Here is a 22,279-nt window from a genome sequence, read left to right as displayed (position 1 = left end):
TAAGTATTGTGGTATTCCGCCATGTTTCTCAGTGACACGCACCCAACTCGTAAAGATCGGGGCTTAAAGAAAATTCCGAGCTTCCCACTCGTATTTACGACATTGTGGTGGCGTTCATAACTCGTAAATACGATCTTAACGAGATGACTTGAACGCACCATATATTGCAATTATAATGTCATTTCAAATCAAATATTTATTAATCAGATTGCAAAATTGGAACAATTTATTTCAACAGATTACTTTTATTTGAGCAACTGATCAAGTTAGAAGCGTAAACCATTTGATAGCATCATACAATAATGACATACAACAATGTAATCTATAAAAATAACATAACATAACAAATAACAATATTTTGTCAAAAACTGTATATAACAAAATATATAAATTATTATTAATAATAAAAGTCTTAATATCCCCCTGAAAGCCAGACATGCGTATAATAATATAATATAATATAATATAATATAATATAATATAATATAATATAATATAATATAATATAATTGTGAATATGAACAAAATAGAAAAAGTGGAATATCTTTTCATACAGTATGGAAGCTAGTTTCTGTCACAGAATAAAAATTAAAATGACAATTGCGAGCTTTTATTTCACAATTCTGACTTTTTGCGTGATACAGAAACTCACATTTGCGAGAAAAAAGTCAGAATTGCATGATATAAACTCGCAATTGCGTGTTATAAAGTCAAAATTGCGAGATATAAACTCGCAATTGTGCGATAGAAAGTCGCAATTATCTTTTCAAATGTTTTGTTCTGTGGCAGAAACAAACTTCCATATTTTATCCTATTGCATTACCGTATTCAATTTACGACTAAAGTATTATAAGTGTTACGGTAAGGAGTGTTAGGTCCGCCTTCAGAGATTCTTATACGTGTGTGATATCGGCGCTAAGCTGAGCAGCATCGTCTTCATCATCACAGTACAAATGAAGAAGTATGGCTGCACACTACAAATATGTCCCCATGTTTTAACCAGAGCCATGGTTGAGACATTTCCACGCGGACAGAGCACTTTTTCACCATGAGAATTCACAGCAAGATCGTGGCGATCGCGGTATGCTTTGGAGTTTTCCTACTTTTGTACTTTTTCGGGGGGAACGCTGCGGACGAGCCGCCGCTTAAAGAAGTTGCGAAAGAAAAACATTTTCAATTCTTCAATCATGTCGAGGATTTTGCACCGGCGAAAGAATCGAAACGAAACCCAGAAGAGCCGCAAAAACCACCGAGGCTAATCCGCAAAGAGCCGAAGTTGAGCAGCAGAGGAGGAGGGAATGTCATCGCAAAGACTCGGTAGGAAATTCTTCAAGTGCAACATTATTGATGACCAACAACTAGTTTGATCCAAAAGAGAATGAATAAATATGTTTCAAGTTGTCAAGATGTTTTCAAGACCTTTTGAATAAAATGTGGTATAAGGTAATATAGTATATAATGCATGTTTTTCCTTCTATTAAAGTTGATACATATATTTACTTTCAATTCCCGTTTCTGCAAACATGATCTGTGCATTAGTTTGATTCTCAAGAGCATTTATGACCTCAGTTTAATTTGCAGTCACTGCAAATCAATGCAAATGCATGTTTTAAAATCAACCCATAAATCATTGGTCTTTTCCTGGATGTCAACACAGCAAATCCAACCAGACATTCTTGTCAAAAAGCCTGCTGCTGCTGTGATAATGGAGATTTTAGCAAGAATGTCTTGAGCTGATTGTGCAATCTTGTTTCTTAATGTAACAAAGAGGAAACCATGCATGACACATTTATTTTGCACTGTCCACATCCAGATTACCGTGCACTTATGTCTTAAATCTTACCAGATAGGCTACCAGTGTGCACTGCACATGCTACAACGCAGAGTCTAAGAGCCCCCTGTGCGCACATTATCTCAATTGTATTTTAATTATGACTCTATTAAAAAGGTCACCTTGAATGCAGTTGCCTCGTTCCCAAAGGGTCTCAACGAACGAAGGACAAAATCAATGATTGGTTGTACTGAGCGAGTGCACACAGTCCCATGTGACTAGAGGATGGAGTAGTTTATTCATCAAGATGATCCGCCCTTTCTGAGACTTAATTAAAAGGAGCTGTCACATTTATCCTTTAGGTGAACTGAAGATTGCTTCATTTGTGTCAGTATTTTGATAGTGTGAAATCGATCATGTAAAGGTAGGCGAACTATTATGGATGCCTTTTTGATAGTGTGAAATCAATTCTGCAGTGAGGATGAGTTTAATATTCATTGCTTGTCTTCTTTCAGCAAGCATATGTTATCACCCCTCTGACAGCTTCACATAAACGCCACTAATTGCAGTTGTGAGATATCTCAACCCTTTGACCCTCCTGTTGGGTTTCCAGCAGTGATCCGTCTTCATGTCCACACCCCTGTGACTGCTCTCTGCTGATAAACCCACAATGCAAAGGGCCAATGCAGAGCGGGGAAATTAGTAAAGCAGTTTCACCGTACAAACGGGAGAGATGAGAGGGTGTGATTTGGAAAACGCTCTATGCGTTTAATTCCTGGCTCCCTATCCATCTCCCCAAAGGAGATCTCTCTCATCCCGTTTGACCTGTTGTTTTATTTAGAAGTGATTAACTCTTCCGCACTAGTTTTTCCTTTTTTAAGCGCATCCTCCAGACGTGCTTCCTGCCTCACTGTTGCAAAACAGACAAATGTGTCCCTGATGATACGTTTCATCACGTTCAGGGGCCCCGAAGGGTTTGTTTTGTCCTGAGGGCTCTAACAAACACAAACCTTTTTTTTTCTGTTTTATTGTTGTATTATAAAAAGAATATATCAGCAAAAAGTGAAAATTCCTTCACGTATTAAACCTCATGTCACACCAAACCTGCATTAAGATATTTTTAAGAATATAGTCTTGCAGGCATGACATTTTTGTTGGCCACAACCCGGAAATGAGTTAGCATAGTAGTAGCATTTAGTACTTTCAGTTCCCTCATCCTGAAGTCAATGGGTTTTGGTTAAATGCCTAAAATAAGGTCTGTGGTTAAACAAGCGCAAGATATTTTCATGCTTTATTCTACGACATTAAAAGTCATCATGCCGAACAGGAAAAGCACTCACTAGTCTACTTTCACAGCCTCATTGTGTTTACAATGACGCTCTTGCAATCGAACTCAACCTTTTAGGGAAAATGCTTTAAAATAAAGACTAACAGAGCTGTCGTAAGCTTAATGGTGGTGACGTTGAAGTCATGTGACCGTGGTGTTGTTCGTTTATAGCCTACTTTAGCTTTTTACTTCCTGTATTTGGGCTAAAAAATTAATAAAATATGTTCATTTGTGAAGATTATCATGATAAATAAAACATGGAAGAATCATAAACTGTTGTTGGTTACAAAGCTCATTTTCTGCAGTGATGCAAAAGCCAATGGAAAAATCCTATTGGGTTTTTGTCGAGGGAACCAGGGCGATGCCAACTTCCTTGTTGCCCTATGAAAATAATCAAAGTCATCACTGCAGCAGTCTTTTGTTGAACTGTTGAAGTTGAAACTACATCGGCTCCCAAAGAAAAGCATTTTTCAAAACATTGCTCTAAAGAACAAAGAAAGTCATGTAGGTTTGGAATGACAAGATGGTGAGTAAATAATGACGGAATTTTCATTTTTGGGTGAACTATTCTTTTAATATAATAATGAATTAAAATGACAATGAAGTAAACTTGCAGCAGTACACTCGTGTTTCTTTCACACCCTTTCCCAAAAATAACCGGCATTACTGGAAAGCTGGGTGCTCATAACACCTTTCTCTGCCAGAATCACAAAACACCACTGTACCTGTTTTTGCCGCACCTAGGAATAAATGTCTACTAAATGTCAATCGAATAGCTCGCTCTGTCATCTGTAATGCGGGTATGACTAGAGGCAACTGCTGCATGGCAGCTACATTATATAAAGCCATAAACCCGTCATGGAGGAAGACTAAGAGCCCTCCATTTGTGTGTGTGTCTCTCTCTCTAGCCTCTTTTATCTCTCCATTGCCATTCGTGCTTCTCAATGAGTTGATTTCTCCTCTGCAGTCTTTATCTTCTAACCTGAAGCAATAACACTAACGTTTCAAGGTGCCACTGAAAACCTCGCTCTGCCAGGACAGGTATACAGACATTCTGAAGCGGAGGAAAAGTGCTAATAATTTAGCGGTGAATAGCTATAAGAAAAGCACTGGCTGAATTCCATACACCAGCCATGAGGGCTTTGCTTAAATCAGACAGCGTATTTGTTCTGTAGATGTTTTTTTGGATCTCTCTTTGGTGTTTTCCATTGTTTTGTTCAAGATTAGATTAGCGACTGCAAGATGCACAAACCACTAAAGCTTCCACAATCCAGTGTGAGGTGCAGCATAATTTCGATTTCCAAATCCTATTGGAAACAAAAATAAATAAATCTCAGAAAAAAGATACTATTACTGTTTATCTCATTAAAGGTACAGTATGTTTTTTCTCAAAGTCATTGCTGAACACTGTTGATATTTGAATTGAAAGAAAACAAACACATCCCTCTCTTCATTGCTCTACCTACAAAGCTCACCCTCCTCCAATCCTAACCGCCCTGCTCCGAATTGGTCTAGAACCCCGATCGCTGGCATGCGAGGCGGTGCGCTAACAATGACGCTAAACGGTAAACACCAAGTTCTCTAGCAGTCATCAGCCTGCACAACTCTCACTAGCTGGCCTCCGTTACAAATGCAATACAAGAGTGGATGTCTATTTATCATAGCAGAAGCGCAGCAAAATAATGCTTCATGAAAAATAAAGTGGAGGTGATGAACGAATGACAAGGGAGCACAAAAAATTAACATACACAATTGTAAATGCAAACAAGAGTTTGTTGTTAGTTGCCAACAGCTCAGCAGCTCCAGACAAACAATGACACTCAAAACCAGTGTTACTCACATGTGGAGTCGAATCAAAGCAACCTCAGCGTTGGAAAGCTTTTCTAATATTAACGTGGCTCCTAAAGCTCTTTCCTGATCATATTCATAACCCTTAATTTTCCAGTAATATTCTTATGAGATTTTCTCTTTTCTAATGTCTCTCAGCCATCTCTCTTTCTACAGTCTTTATTCAAAACTCCCTCTTGCTCGTTCTCTCTCCTCCTCCGTCATACGCCCCCTAATGTTGATACACGTTGTTTGTTGTGTTGGTCCGACCAACTTTCAAACAGCGTTTTTCAAATATCGCTTACCCCACCTTTAAAGGTCCCGTTCTTCGTGATCCCATGTTTCAAACTTTAGTTAGTGTGTAATGTTGTTGTTAGAGTATAAATAATATCTGTGAAATTATAAAGCTCAAAGTTCAATGCCAAGCGAGATATTTTATTTAACAGAAGTTGACTACATCGAACGGCCAGTTTGGACTACATCCCTCTACTTTCTTCTTTAATGACGTCACTAGAACCGTTTTTTGACTAAGCTCCGCCCACAGGAATACAGGCGTATTGATGGCGAAATGTCAACAGGCGTGGTTGATGTTTATCTATAATCGGATACCGCAAAAGTTTAATTCGAAGTTGTTAGTTTGCTCTGTCCATTTCACCACGGACTGTTTTTCTAACCTGGGACAATATCAAGCAGGCTTCTCTCAGCGTTTCATACTGACGAAGGGGGCAATTTCAACTATATTCCAGCAAGCGGTAAGTACCGGTAGTGATTTACTATGGAAGTAGCGATCAACTTCACATCGTTTCTCTTAGTAGGATGAAAATAATCTTACTTAAACTGTGATTAATATACAGAAAGCGATCAAATAACAATCCCTTTCCAATCGCCCAAGCTGTCAATCACACAGCGCGAGTTTATCTGGACACTTGCCAAAACTCGTTATGAAATCAATGACGCTGTTACACTGCACAACGAAGCTCTTACTGTATTTATATAGGCTACCTCATGTTTGCATTGGTGAAATCATTAGTGAGAGTGCAGAAACTGCGTTGCAATGATAAGATCTTTTTTCACGCGATCAACAGACTGTTATCTGCTCAATGCTCATCACTGCAACCTTTTATGTGATGGGAATAGATCTAAATACTTAAAAAACTTCTCACGATTCGTTAATCCCGATAGCTGTAATAGTAAAAACGTATAATAGATGTAATAGTAAAAGTTTTCCAGATAGTTCCACATGTAATGCCAGATATTTCATATGCAAGCATGTCAGCCAATCACAGCAGAGGGCGTTTACTCTGAAGTCTCTCAGCAGACACGCCCCTTCAAACAGAGCGTTCAAATCAGGGGATGAAATCAGGCTAGGAAAAATGCCTTTTATTTCTAAATTATAAAAAATTTTGATCTAAAAAACATACTAACATTATAAGGGCACCCCAGGAAACATTCTAAAATAATAAAATAATCCATGCAATGGGACCTTTAAGTCTATTCTGACAAATATCATTGTGGTGAATCATCGTCCTTAATCTATTCATGAACTAATAATATAATAATATCATATTGGCAAAACAGATGTGGCAAACACTACAGTGTGCATTTGTGTTGGGCTCTGAAGAGCGTCAAATGTTTCTATTTACAACATGTTTTTACAGCATTGAGCAATGTTGCCAATCACTGTTGATTTCTTGAATGCAATGCCAATCAGAGAAGTTTTTAAGTTAGTCGGTATCCACTCACTGCTGAAAATGCTGGAGTCTTCTGGTGTACAATGGAGACATTTCTGTGTAAATCATTTGTAAAACCATTCTTGCATAAATTGTTGCACTAAATTGAATGCATGTGTTTGAATTACATTTTAAGAATGATTCACACAAATAATAAATAGTGATCTCATAGAAGCTGAAGTGAGAGATACACTTCATATTGTTTAAAAAGTTAGAGAGGAGACACAATAAAAGTCCACCCTATTTTATTTTCATTCATTTTCAAGTTTTCAAGTTGGTTTCACGTTGTCCACAATAAATTGTATCGCTCAAAGAGGAACATCAGTGTCAGCATTCACTTTAGCTCTATAAGGAGTGCAATATTTAATTCAGCCTTCACAGTCTGAATGTTTCCAGATGTTTCCACACAGACTGCAAGAATTTTTATAAGATCAGTCAGAGCATGTGAACATTTCATGTTGATTAAAAGAGGTAGGCTACCGAAGTAAATGCCTTACTAGACAAAATCTTAGACAAATGATTGAAAAAAATGAAAAGAATAAATTGTTTGATATCATTCAATCAGACCATTGGTGCAATTCCTGTTGCCTAATTTGCAGTGGTGTAAACAATGGAAGCTTTTTCCACAGGAAACCACTGCCTTCAAAGCAGATTCTACAGTCTTTTATGATACTAGTCTACAATCTATAATAGGCAGAAAAATCTGAAAATTAACTTTCAGGTGTGAAAATATCCATGCTTCCCTCCCTGTTGTCAAACCCTGAGGTGTTCCATGTTTTTCCTTTTATTTCACATCATATCAAGGTCTGTGGTTCAGTTGAAAAGAGAGCAAGAGTGTTTTGCACGTCCTTGGCTTAATGGAAGCTCTTTGATGTCTGTCTGAAAGGCTGCGTGCTTTTCTTGCGGTATGAATTTGTTTCCTCCTCCAAAGCCTTGGATAAATGGAGGACTTTTTTTCCCAGAGGTCATCTCTTGGGTAGAGCTTAGAGGGTTAGAGAGCTTACTTCCCTGGAGTGAGACTCAACATGAATCACAAAAGCAAACACCACACCAATAACAATTTTGTTAGAGACTCAAGACGAGGAAATGTGTGTTCAAGTGAAACACCGTGTGGCCGGGTCACTTAAGTCATGACGAGCAAGAGTGCTACTACTCATCTTCATGTTTAATGTCTCCTATTGTCTTTCAGAGTAGGGCTGGGCGATATGGCAAAAATATGCTTCCATATAGATCAATATTGATTTTTATCCAACCTTGGTTGGAGCAGACCAAGACATATTTTAAGACATTTTTTGCATTCCACTGCGGTAATTTTCCATTGTTTTTCAATGTAAATGTGCTAGACGGACGTCTTTGACCGCTGTGTTCATCTCTTTTGCATTGTCTCATGCATGACATGGTATTCTAAAAATGTGGCGCTTAAAGGTACACTATGTAACTTTTAGCACTCTAGCGGTTAAAAAAAACTGCATGCATTTTTGCGGAGGAACATTGTTTTGGTTGTGCTTGTGACTCTGCGAATGAATATGGTTAACCTACTGCTCATAAATCATTCACTACTAGGTTTAAAGGGGTCATATAATGTAATTTTTGTACAAGCTAATATGATTCTTTATGGTCTAAATTAAAAGTTTGTAATATACTTTCATTAAAAATTCTCATTAGTATTGTAAGAAAACACTCATTTTACCTGGTAAAAAACAGCTCTGTTTTCAGCACGCCGTTTAAGTGCATGTGTCTTTAAATGATAATGAGCTTTGCTCACCCCGCCCCTCTGTTCTGTGCGTTCACCGTTTGAAACACAATAACAATAACGCGTTGTTTATTATAAACATGGGATTATGAATTATATTGAGAACGTCATACATAGAAAACATGCCATAATGTACCCTGAGTGTAAACAGCCGCATTCATCGTGAAGCGTGCAGCAAGCGATTTGCAAAGATTAATATAAAGATTAATATAAAGGTTAATAAAACGTTACACTCACTCACTTCTTCTGGAGGTGCAGCAGGAACACGAATAGTTGGTACCGATCCTTTTTTCAAGAGCAGCTTCTTAGTAAAACCAGCTTTATACTGACCCTCGTTTGTAAAGCAGTCTGGTGAAATGATTCGCGCAAACATGAAAGCATTGGTTGATCGTGGGGAATATTCCCTTCGAAAACAAACTCAGCCACTGCGTCTTCAGCGGTTCGGATTTAGGAACATCAAAATGACTGCTGTGTTCCTTATTACACCCAAGAACACCACAATCGCTTAGACGCCATTCTACTCAGTGCTCCAGCTATCAGCAATGAACGCGCCGTTTGGCGCGGGCTATGATTGACAGCTCGCTCACGAGGGCGCTAGGGCGGGTCTGTGTTGAAACCATAGACTGTAAAAAATAGGTTTAAACGCTGCTGTCAATCAACCATTGTGGGAGGGGCGTCGATTTTGTGACGTCACAAAATCGAACAGCTTGATTCAGGAGAGGGGGAAACATATAAGAAGATTAAAAAAAAAACACTGGGTGGATTTTTATCATTTTATGATGGTTGTGTACAGACACTGCCAACACACATTTCAGTACAATCAACTTGTAAAAGTGCGTGTACCATTATATGACCCCTTTAAGAGATATAACCAATTTGGATGGAAGAGATATCAAGCTGACTAGCTGAAGACGGTACTGTAGCTAAACCCATTAACCAGAATGAAATGACCCTTCAAAATAGATAATGCTTCTGATAGAGAGCTACATGGCAGTTTTTTGTTCAATAAAATACCTTACTCACCTGTTGTGAGTATATAATAATAACAACGCCATCTCCGCATTGTTTTTACAACATTTCAAATCTCTCAGTTCTTGCCATCTCCAAAAAGCCAAGCCAATGTTGATTCTCGTTTTATTACAAGCTCTGTCGCGTTCTCTTTTTGCCAGCAGAATCTCCACTGTTCAGCGTTTCTTATAAAATGGGTGATTCCCCTGAGGTTCGACATTTAGCTGCTCCATGTCAACCTTCCTCACTCGTTGTGACCACTAACCTATGCCACTCCCACACCATACACGCATCAAAATCGCACACTTCTCTCTATTTACAGATTTGACAAGATACGCTCGGACGCGTGAAAACCATCCCGCTTGGTCTAAAATATAAACGCATATAATAAGCTTACCATAGTGAATCTGACCTTCGTCTCACATTTGTAAGCGCAAAAACGCATTCTTCTCATTCTTTTTTAAATACGCTTGCCCTTGTGTGCTCTCTGATCCAGTAGGTTGCAAATCTGACTCTGACTCAGAATTGTTTACCCTTGAGTCATTCCATGTGCCAGAGGAACCGTGTACAGAATGAGTATTTCACGACCATGTTGTCTCATGGTTTGACCCAGCTGATTTGTACCAGATGTTTTTTGTTGTTGATGTCACGGTTTGTATGGGTTTAAGCTTTATTTTTTCTTTACCTCTAGGCAGAAGAATGAGGTGGGGCACCCTGTGTCAAAGGTCACACGAGCAGAGGATGTCATGCACCTGGCAGTGGTGGCGTGTGGGAACCGTCTAGATGAAACGCTCAACATGGTGAAGTCAGCACTGCTCTTCAGCATAAAGAAGATCAAATTTCACATCTTTGCAGAGGAGGACCTGGCCGAACAATTTGAAAAAGGGGTGAGAGCGTGTCCCATGATTCTTTCATCTTTGCTGTGGCTATATTAGGTTTTTTAATTTGATTGTAAAGTCTAGCTGACTGGTGACCTAAAATATTTTGGGGGTTTTTCATCAGACGTTTATTTTCAAGTGGTTTGAGTATCTTTACTTTTCTAAGGCATATCTTTATTCTCTGGAAAGCATTGCAATGGATAACTGACTTTCAGACAAAGTTTCATCCCCTAACTATGCAGCTCGAAAAAATCTGGCACACATTTTGGGACTATTGCTTCACTCTGATTCTTTTCGTTGCAACTTAAATCTCTAAATGTAATATGCCAACTCCACATAACTTATAGGGCTGTGTATTTGTTCTGGGAACAATTCAGTTTCATTACTGTTGTTTTATATTAAATGATGCAGTGTATTTTATGTTTGACCTTTTCAGTTTATTATTTAGGTAGGTACTATTCATAATTTTTGCAAACTCACTATAATTATTGCTTATATTAGGGGTAATGAACCTTTTGCAAACCTCCAATAACACACTCTCACTCATGTCATATTAATTATAATCATAATGATTGTCTTTTTACATCCTTAGTAAGGTATACAGTTTGTTCCCTAAGATTTCTCTGTGTATTTACTGTAAACCGACCTTTGACAGAACTGTGACTGTCAATTTTATTGTACTAGTGGCTTTGTGGTAACCCTCAGACAATGTCAGACTAACCCTGACAACCAACCAATCTGGTGAGGAGGGTAATGTGAGAAACCTCATGAATCTATTGATCCCTTTACCATGCTCTTAACACATTATTTGGTTTCTGGTAGAGTGGTCTTTCTCTACAATCCTAATCGTTTACAATGTTTCTCACCACAGAGGGACTGTTATTGAAAATAGCACTACATTGTTTTCTACATTTAGACAGTTGATGCTTTTTGAGAGGTGCCCTCTGGCCTTGAGCTGATCTTGATCTATTCCTGCGCGTACTGCTGAAGATAAAGGATCTGAAGGCTTTGAAAAGAGAGAGAGAAAGAATGCAATGTCATGTTTGTTATTCAAAAGATTTCCTCTGTTTTTCTGCAGCCTTTTCAGCAGTAGTTATTTGGCTATCAGCAGGATATTATAAACCAGTGGTTCTTAACTGATTTGTTATGACTCAAAAATGGGTTGAAGGTCTTTTCTGATGGGATCACGGGCGGCTGGAAAAAACGAAGCTAAATGAGAATAATAAAATCCAAGTAGATTTTTTGACATTTATAAGAAAAGAAAAAAATGGCTTTCATAACTTTTGTTGTTGACATGCATCTAAATGAATATTTATTACAATAAAATACAATCAAGTTTAAGGTTCTTTTGGTGGTATTATGGCTAATAATAAGTAAGGGATAATCCACGGTTTGCTGTGCATTAAATTATTTTAATGCATGATGTGGATGCACCCAAGTCCCGATGCGAAGCCTCTGTTGCCTTTGCAAAGTGCATTCAAATTGTTTAATGCACAGCTAGCCGTGGATTATCCTGCTTATACCATTGTCATTTGCTGGCATTGACAAGTTAAAGCTATTATTAATGTTTGCACTTTGACCGAAAGGGTAAAAAAGGGTATTTTTTGTTAGTTACAGCTCGTTAGATCTAGCATTCTGCCCGCTTTAAATCAGACACAGAGATAAAGAAGTGTGGTAAGATTACATTTATTTGAATTAATGAATTATAGCATTTATTTGAATTAATTATTGATAGAGGGAGAGGGAGAGAGATGCGTATGGGAATTGTCTTCGTCTCTGCAGCCTGTCTAACAATGAAGCTGTGAGTTTAATTCCTTCAAAAACAGAGATGTAACCCTAGCCTGGCTTCGCCCTCCTACGTACTTCCGCTCAATTTTCATTTTCCTTCAGTACGTCGTCTGGGTTTGCGGTATATTCTTGGGTTTTCTCCGGCCACATTTTTGGAGGTCCAATCAGCGAACAGAGGGAGTGGCTGAGAATGATGACGTTGAGGTCGTGCGCTAGTTTGAGTTGTAGGTTTACGTCACAACCAAACGTTAGCGATTAGCTATGGCAGATCCAGAGTGGCTCTGGGCAGATCCAATAGTTTTAAATTTCAAAAGAGTGCCCGTCTTCAAGGAAGTTAACGCTTGTCAATGGAGAGTGGCCAGACTCTCTGTACAAATGAAATGTACGAGAGTCTGGTAGGACCAGGCTAATGTAACCCCCTCTTTGCTGAGAAATATAATGTAGCCAATCAGTAGTGAAGCTATTTCATTAATAAAAGCCACGGGGCAGAGTTGATAAGTTTCTGTGCTTCCTGAATTTGTATGTGTGTGTGTGCAGCACTCTCTCCGATATAGGTGTGCAAGTGATGTGTGTGTATGCTTCAATGAAAGCAGCACATTAATTTAGAACAGTGAATAAACTGTTTTAATGCACACCTTCCAGCCAGTCAGAATCAAGTGTATTATAATATTTGTATACATTTTTTACCCAATGATTGTTCCATGTGTTAGAGTGGTAATGCATTTTGAAAATGATTAGTTTTTCTTTTCTGAATAATTTTGCATATTGCTGGGCCTGTGCAGTTTATGGTGATAGTAATAATACATATCTTTTTGTTGGCATTGTAAAAATGAATAATTAATATCGGTTGTCACCTCCAAACTTGCATGAACCAAAGGGGTCAATTTTATTTTTTATCTCTAGACATAAATGCAAGAACTTGCAACAACAACTACAAATGAAGCTAAATTTGTTACTCTTTGTGCAGAAAATAGTAAAAAAGCATTCAAACATAAAATGACATGTAGGTTTGTGCCAAAGCTGATAGTGGGGAAATTGATCCTTAAGATATTAAAGCCTGGTTTCACAGACAGGGCTTTAGACTAAGCTAGGATTAGGGCTTAGTTCAATTAGGACATTTAAGTAGCTTTTATAAACATGCCTTAGAAAAAAAAACATTACTGGTGACGTGCATCTTGAGACAAAACAGTGGCACTGACATATTTTAAGATATGTCAGTGCAAGTTGCTTTCAGTTAAAATAGCTCAAACATGCATTTTAGTCTAGTACTAGGTTTAAGCCTTGTCTGTGAAACCGGGGGTAAAACATGCCATGTCCTACTTGGTTAAAACAAGGTATACCACTATGGGTAGATCTCTTCAGGATTTCTAAATTACATTCTATTAATCACAATTCTTACAAAAGATACAAAATGTTGCTCTTTTGAAGGATTGGTACAGGTTTCTTCACACACTTCTCTTCGCTGACACCTGTAAGGAATAGATGTGCAGTTTACCGAAGGCTGACAGTCATGACATTGACTGATTCTTTCAATTTCTTCTCACAGTTCAGTGTGTGGCCTCAGACGGTGTCCTCCAGGTTTCACTACAGCATATATCCAATCACCTTCTCTGTTGGGAATGCAGATGAATGGAAGAAACTCTTCAAACCATGTGCTGCCCAGAGGCTGTTTCTTCCTGTAGGTCCCTGCTGGTTAAGTTTTTTTGTTCATTTGTTTGTGTTTTCCATCTCACCACACTGACTGTAACCAAGTATTTCTTCTGATATCAGGTAATCCTAAAGGACGTGGACTCGCTGTTGTACGTGGACACAGATGTTCTGTTTCTCCGCCCTATGGATGACATCTGGAAGTTTCTGAAGGCTTTCAACAGCACTCAGCTAGCTGCCATGGCCCCAGAGCACGAGATCCCCAAGATCGGCTGGTACAGCCGCTTCGCGAGGCACCCCTTTTATGGAGTCACAGGGGTCAATTCAGGGGTCATGCTAATGAACCTCACACGGATTCGTAGCACTCTGTTTAGGGTAAGGAACAATACAATTGACTTGACTTGAATTTTGATGGTCAATTTGTAGCTCTGCTTATGGTGAAATTTCAGTGGTCCACAATACTAGTCCACATAGCTGTTTTTTTAAACTTCAAATTCTAGAAATGATTATTACTCTGTTCCATACCAGTCTTCATTTTATATTAGAGATTTTTTATTTTATTGACAGCAAACGTGATCTTTAAAAGCACTAATCATTTCAAATGTAATCTTTGGCAAATCAATATCCACTTTTCATACTGTACATTGTAATGTGGTGCCTAAATTCTCTTCAAATTCAATTATAGCATTTAAAATGAATAATTTAAGTTTTTAGTTAGACATAAAAACCTTAAATATCTTACATTTTTCAGTTATCTACTATAATTTGAAAATGACTGTCAGCTTATCGGTATCAGCCCAAATTTTTATATATGTGCATCTCTGTCAAATACATTCTGATTTATACACGTAACATAAAATAGTTAATGGAAATATTTTTGATTTCATAGAGTGCTAGGTTATTACTAGATATTGTCAGTGTTTTCCTTATATAGTTTATTCCTCTTGGTAGTGGGCTGAGGCTTTGGCGTTCACATACAGTGAGGAAAATAAGTATTTGAACACCCTGCTATTTTGCAAGTTCTCCCACTTGGAAATCATGGAGGGGTCTGAAATTGTCATCGTAGGTGCATGTCCACTGTGAGAGACATAATCTAAAAAAAAAAATCCAGAAATCACAATATATGATTTTTTAACTATTTATTTGTATGTTACAGCTGCAAATAAGTATTTGAACACCTGTCTATCAGCTAGAATTCTGACCCTCAAAGACCTGTTAGTCTGCCTTTAAAATGTCCACCTCCACTCCATTTATTATCCTAAATTAGATGCACCTGTTTGAGGTCGTTAGCTGCATAAAGACACCTGTCCACCCCATACAATCAGTAAGAATCCAACTACTAACATGGCCAAGACCAAAGAGCTGTCCAAAGACACTAGAGACAAAATTGTACACCTCCACAAGGCTGGAAAGGGCTACGGGGAAATTGCCAAGCAGCTTGGTGAAAAAAGGTCCACTGTTGGAGCAATCATTAGAAAATGGAAGAAGCTAAACATGACTGTCAATCTCCCTCGGACTGGGGCTCCATGCAAGATCTCACCTCGTGGGGTCTCAATGATCCTAAGAAAGGTGAGAAATCAGCCCAGAACTACACGGGAGGAGCTGGTCAATGACCTGAAAAGAGCTGGGACCACCGTTTCCAAGGTTACTGTTGGTAATACACTAAGACGTCATGGTTTGAAATCATGCATGGCACGGAAGGTTCCCCTGCTTAAACCAGCACATGTCAAGGCCCGTCTTAAGTTTGCCAATGACCATTTGGATGATCCAGAGGAGTCATGGGAGAAAGTCATGTGGTCAGATGAGACCAAAATAGAACTTTTTGGTCATAATTCCACTAAACGTGTTTGGAGGAAGAAGAATGATGAGTACCATCCCAAGAACACCATCCCTACTGTGAAGCATGGGGGTGGTAGCATCATGCTTTGGGGGTGTTTTTCTGCACATGGGACAGGGCGACTGCACTGTATTAAGGAGAGGATGACCGGGGCCATGTATTGCGAGATTTTGGGGAACAACCTCCTTCCCTCAGTTAGAGCATTGAAGATGGGTCGAGGCTGGGTCTTCCAACATGACAATGACCCGAAGCACACAGCCAGGATAACCAAGGAGTGGCTCTGTAAGAAGCATATCAAGGTTCTGGCGTGGCCTAGCCAGTCTCCAGACCTAAACCCAATAGAGAATCTTTGGAGGGAGCTCAAACTCCGTGTTTCTCAGCGACAGCCCAGAAACCTGACTGATCTAGAGAAGATCTGTGTGGAGGAGTGGGCCAAAATCCCTCCTGCAGTGTGTGCAAACCTGGTGAAAAACTACAGGAAACGTTTGACCTCTGTAATTGCAAACAAAGGCTACTGTACCAAATATTAACATTGATTTTCTCAGGTGTTCAAATACTTATTTGCAGCTGTATCATACAAATAAATAGTTAAAAAATCATACATTGTAATTTCTGGATTTTTTTTTTTTTTAGATTATGTCTCTCACAGTGGACATGCACCTACGATGACAATTTCAGACCCCTCCATGATTTCTAAGTGGGAGAACTCGCAAAATAGCAGGGTGTTCAAATACTTATTTTCCTCACTGTATCTTCTGAAGTTTCTTTGCAGATTTAAACCCTTTTAACCTCAGGCTGTTTTTAGTAGGCAGTGATGGAAGTCTACTGATTGCCATCCGTTGAGAGAGAGAGAGAGTGGGTGACAGCAGTCTAGATTAGCATATTTCTGAAACCCAGCTAGAACTGTAATTTCCAACCCAAGCACATTTTCAAGGCTGTCTGGCAGGACAAAAAGAACATTTCTTCTTCTGAAAAAAATTTCCATATCAACAGCTGTCTGAAAAGTGGCTGCCAGACTCACTGTTGAGGAAAATAACCTGCCACTATTGATTTTACAGAACAGCATGATCGCCAGCGGTCTGTCGTGGGAAAATCTGCTACACCCTCTCTATCAGAAATACAAGAACCACATCACATGGGGAGACCAAGACCTCCTCAACATCATCTTCCACTACAATCCAGGTACAAAGATATACTTGATTATAATGAGTAAGATTAGACAACACAATCAAAAAATAATTTCGTTTTTTTTGGACATGTACCATGGTGTTTTTAAAGTATCACTGAAGTATGTTGTAAATACAATGGTATATATCAAAATACCTTGTTTTTTGGACTATATTAAAACCAGGTTTTTGGATATGTGCCATGTCAATACCATTGTATTCTTTGAAGCTCTTAAAAGTATTTTGTAAAATACAGAGGTATAGAAACTTGTTTTTGGTACTACACTAATTATATGCTTCGAAGTCCCATTTATTACATCTTAAAGTACCTTGCATTGTCTTATAAATGCCATGGTGCATGTCAAAATACATGGTGCATGACAAAATAAGTATTATCACCTTACATGTTTTTAGACATGTAAGGTGATAATACTATTACATTTTTCAAAAGCTGGTACATACTATGGTAAATATCAAAATACCTCTGTATTACCATATTTTTGAAAATGTACATCTTTAAATTACCTTGCATTGTCTTGTAAATGACATGGTGCATTTCAAAATACTTTGGTTTTACCATGTTTTTAGACATGTAAGGTGATAATACTATAAATTTTAGCTGGTACATACTATGGTAAATATCAAAATACCTCTGTATTACCATGTTTTGAACATGTAATATGGCGCTAAAGTATTATGATATTAGCATATGTGATATCATCACTGTACGTTACACTGGCACAGTAGAAATAAGAAAGGGAATGTTTTTCAGTGCATCATTTAAACTCTCATATAAACCTTTCTACTTTCTTTATTTTTGTTGATTTGCATTCTACATTGTTACAGCACTAATTTAATTGTGTTGTTTGCTGGAGGCTTAAATCCAAGTTAAAAAGCTGTTATTCTACTTGTGAAGCCTTGCAGGTTTTTATCATGTACATGACAACTAAACTTTCCATCTCTGATTGTTGTTTCTTGTGCAGGGCTTGAAGCTACATCTTTCCATTTGTACCCTTTCCAGAATGTTTTTTTTTTTTTTTTTTTTAACTCTCTTTTCTCCCCCTTCTGAATGTTGTCGTTTTATCTGGGCTTTATAGAGATAAGACCCTTTTGTGTAGATTAACACTTCTCTTGACTGGATCAGGTGTGATAGATACTGACAGGTGCAGTAATTAAAGTCTCTAAATTGGTAAGACATTTGGCAAGGGTAGTGCTTGTTTGACAACTGTAATGGTACTGGCCCAAAAGACTAGCACAACTACAAACACCTACAAATAGAAGACAAATGAAGATTCTCTCCACAAGTGCTGTGTAGCTATGCTATTTGCAGTTTGGATAAAACGTTGAATATTTTTCTTTGTGTCTACAGAGTGTCTGTACATATTTCCGTGCCAGTGGAACTACAGGCCAGATCACTGCATGTACGGAAGCAATTGCAAAGCTGGTGAAGAGGAGGGAGTGTCTATTCTTCATGGTAACCGTGGAGTGTACCATGACGACAAGCAGCCCGCATTTAGAGTGGTTTACGATGCCATACGTGAGGTGAGACATTTTCAGGAGACATTTATATGATAGAACGAATAGAATGGCTGTCAGATTGATGACAATTAAATATGTACACTACCATTCAAAAATGTTGACTCACTTAGACACTTTTTTTACAAGAAGCATCTTATGCTCATCCAGGCTGCATCAAAAATACAATAAAAAGCATATTACTGCAAAATATTCTTATAATAAAATAAAAAAAAACTGTTGTCTATTTTCATACATTCTTAAATGTAATTATTCATGTGATGGCAAAGCTGAATTTTCAGTAGCAATTACTCCAGTGATCCTTCAGAAATTATTGTAATATGCTGATTTGGTGCTCACAAAACATTTCATATTATCATCAATGTTGAAAACAGTTTAATATTTGCTGATTAATAACTGCTTAATATTTTATGGAAACGGTGAATTTTTTTTTTTTTATCAGGATTCTTTGATGAATATTAAGTTCAAAAGAACAGCATTTATTTTAAATAGAAATCTATTGTAACATTATAAATGTCTTACTCTTAACTGTCACTTAAAATAGAAAGTATTAATTTCTTTTTAAAAAAAAATCTTACGCTCTATATATACAGGTGCTGGTCATAAAATTAGAATATCATCAAAAAGTTGATTTATTTCAGTAATTCCGTTAAAAAAGTGAAACTTGTATATTATATAGACTCATTACATGCAAAGTGAGATATCTCATGCCTTTATTTGTTATAATTTTGATGATTATGGCTTACAGCTTATGAAAACCACAAAATCAAAATCTCAGAAAATTAGAATATTACATGAAATCACACAGTAATTACATAGTGATACCATGGTCATTGAACCAGGTTTTGGTTATTTTGGCAGTGTGGGCAGGTGCAAATCCTGCTGGAAAATGAAGGAAGCATGACGTGCTCTGAAAATGTCCTGGTAGACGGCTGCGTTGACTCTGGATTTAATAAAGCACAGTGGACCAAAGTCCTCTTTTCTGATGAGAGCAAATTTTGCATCTCATTTGGAAACCAAGGTCCCAGAGTCTGGAGGAAGAATGGAGAGGCACACAATCCAAGATGCTTGAAGTCCAGTGTGAAGTTTCCACAGTCTGTGTTGGTTTGGGGAGCCATGTCATCGGCTGGTGTTGGTCCACTCAACGCAGCCGTCTACCAGGACGTTTTCAGAGCACTTCATGCTTCCTTCAGCAGACAAGCTTTATGGAGATGCTGACTTCATTTTTCAGCAGGATTTGCAGCTGCCCACACTGCCAAAAGAACCAAAACCTGGTTCAATGACCATGGGATTACTGTGTAATTACTGTGTGATTTCATGTAATATTCTAATTTTCTGAGATTTTGATTTTGTGGTTTTCACAAGCTGTAAGCTATAATCATCAAAATTATAACAAATAAAGGCTTGAGATATCTCACTTTGCATGTAATGAGTCTATATAATATACAAGTTTCACTTTTTTAACGGAATTACTGAAATAAATCAACTTTTTGATGATATTCTAATTTTATGACCAGCACCTGTATATATATATATATATATATATATATATATATATATATATATATATATAGTAGATTTAATATATATATATATATATATATATATATATATATATATATATATATATTATATACACCTACATAAAAATGACTAAGATTAAGAAGTATAATCCATTTGTTTTTGCTTGCTTAGGCCATTAATTCTTCAGTGCTAACAAAACAAATCGTGAGGGTGTTGAATCATATGAGAATAAATAGAAGTGTTGCAATGTGCATTCAGAGTGCAGTGTACTTGAATCTCTCCTTGAAGGCTAATAGCAGGAAAGCGTCTCTCCACGAGGAAGCCTTTTGTATGGTTGAGTCACGTGGGCCCCTCTGCTGTTCAGAATTCAGTCAGATATATGGACCTTTGTTCATTGTGCCTCCACAATTATACCAAAGCAGTTCCTCAAACTTGTATTTTATGTTCTCTTTCAGTATCCCTTTGAGGAGAACATGTTCCAGTCTTTGTTTTATCCTCTTCAGACTAAGTTCCTAGACACAGTTAACACCCTTTGTGGAAGAATACCACAGGTGTTCCTCAAACAGATCGAGAAGACCATGAGGGTTGTTTATGAGAAAAAAGTGGTGCGCCATGTCCGACTGCCACATGAGAAATGAGCCTCAGCTGCATTTCAACATCATAAGGAAGAGTCTCTGCCTGCTTCTTGGATCGAAGTGTTTTTGTTTTTTGTTTTCATTGAAGACGAGCAATGCCAGAAGCAAGCTACATTTGGTCCATTAGGCCCAGTATGAGCTTCATGTGCCAGCGGAGTTGGAGATTTAAGCAGGAATGAGAAGCAGTTTTGGTCTGCTGGAGGGAGATAGAGATGTAACCAAATGCATTGAGTGCCTCCAATTGTGGGTTATCAACCATCTGATTGTTCCTGAAAGAATATGGGCGACTCGTTGGCAAAGCTGATTTCAGCAAATCCAAAAATATGGATTCAGAGCTGTTTATTTACAACTGTGTTGTACCATTTTTCACCATCTAGTTTGTCATCATGTCTAGTATTACAAAATTGGAGCATTTGTGTCTAAGTACACTTTATCTGATTCTTGTACTTAAGTGGCTGCACCAATTTGTTTGTGCATTCTGCTGCTTAATAGCATGAGATAACGCCTTGTTTTCAAGCCACAAAAATGAATGTAGCATGCAGAAACAACCAAAGAGAATTAGTCTGTCAGTCTTTAGAACTCAGCAAGATGTACATTCAGTTTAGGCACAGCCTTAATGGTGGATGTTCACACTGTTTACATTGAAGATGACTTGTTAGTGAGATTAGAAAGGAGTCTGATGTTGTACATTTATCGTATCACAGAGCCTTTTTTTGAGAATTCCAATCAAGTCAGGTGTCCTGTATTTTGATGTTACAGGCCTATTCTGATGGACAAAATGAATTTGATGTTGAATATGTGGCAGAAAGTCCTTTTAAGATAACCTGCTGCCCAAAAGGTCTAAGTGGTTAAATATATTTTTTAGCAATATTCTGTCTGGTCAATTACAGAGAACACATTTGGTTGTTTTATTCTGTGCTTTGTTATTAGGAACTTTTGCCATAGTGGGATTAAATTAAAGTGATCATTTAAAATAAAATACTGCCAATTAGAAAGGTTTGTACATCATGACAGTATAATGTGAATAAAAACAACATTATAACAAAACCGTAAAACAATACACAGATGTACAGTTTGGAGTTAATTGCACTTTTTTAAACAAATACTGAGTTTGGAGAAAGTAATATGAAAGATAAGTTAAAAATGGCAACAAGGTTAGTTTAACAAAACAAACTCTTTGGACCCAGTATGATCAGTTTACCCATTTTTTATTTTATTTTAAAAAAATGTTACATTCTAAAATCATTTTAAGTTTGTGTAATCGCAGCCTTTTAATTTGTTTGCTGACTTTGTGTGGAAGTACAAACATAAAAGGGAAAGTGTGTTGTAAGTGTTTTGGTGTGTGTTTTGACGTTCATTTAGCACAATGTGCTTAATTATATGTGTGACCAGTTTCCAGCCTCCTGTCACTGGTCTGGGATCAGTGATGAGATTTATTTAACTGGAAACTCAGGAGACTATTATACATCTCATGTTATCTCTGTGTCAAGAGATGCACCAGCGATGGTCAAGTTTGTATCAAGTGTGTTTTTCTGTCTTTCTGAATGTCTTCTATGTATTATTGTCCTTTTATACAGAAGTGTGTCAGAAATGTAATAAATAAATATGCATTTATTATTAATTTGACTTTGTCTCACAATTATTTTTGCATTATATTTATGTTATAAAAAAATCACATTTCAATCTATTGGTCAGACAATACATGTTTAGGCAAGATTTATGATTACTTTCATTAACATTTAAAAAAGATATAAAACAAACATTGTCACTATGTGATATTTTGGTGGGCTGGGGTTACTATAGTAAAAAAAAAGTAAATTCAAATTCCAGAGCGAGATAATACTTTAACACT

At 37.5% G+C, this 22,279-nt stretch overlaps 1 protein-coding gene across 1 annotated transcript; it reads left to right on the top strand.

Annotated features, from left to right (window-relative positions):
• The first annotated feature begins 885 nt into the window (after window positions 1–885).
• Window positions 886–21,448, top strand: gxylt2 (glucoside xylosyltransferase 2). Its single transcript, XM_079882532.1, has 7 exons — window positions 886–1,317; window positions 10,108–10,303; window positions 13,629–13,760; window positions 13,853–14,104; window positions 16,625–16,748; window positions 18,102–18,274; window positions 20,248–21,448. The coding sequence occupies exons 1-7, from the start codon at window positions 1,049–1,051 to the stop codon at window positions 20,428–20,430; spliced, it is 1,329 nt and encodes a 442-aa protein (XP_079738658.1). The 5' UTR covers window positions 886–1,048; the 3' UTR covers window positions 20,431–21,448.
• Window positions 21,449–22,279: the final 831 nt, after the last annotated feature.

Source organism: Squalius cephalus (assembly GCF_949319135.1).
Source record: "Squalius cephalus genome assembly, chromosome: 10".
Taxonomy (NCBI): Eukaryota; Metazoa; Chordata; class Actinopteri; order Cypriniformes; family Leuciscidae; genus Squalius; species Squalius cephalus.
The sequence above is the reverse complement of the archived record's forward strand: the minus strand, read 5'-3'. Positions and strand labels throughout refer to the sequence as shown.

Excerpts from the sequence above, each read along its gene's own strand:
- gxylt2 (XM_079882532.1), top strand. The coding sequence starts at position 1,049 with ATGAGAATTCACAGCAAGATCGTGGCGATCGCGGTATGCTTTGGAGTT. Across the intron at positions 13,761-13,852 it reads CCCAGAGGCTGTTTCTTCCT|GTAATCCTAAAGGACGTGGA; the intron begins GTAGGTCCCTGC and ends TTCTGATATCAG. Across the intron at positions 16,749-18,101 it reads CATCTTCCACTACAATCCAG|AGTGTCTGTACATATTTCCG; the intron begins GTACAAAGATAT and ends TTGTGTCTACAG.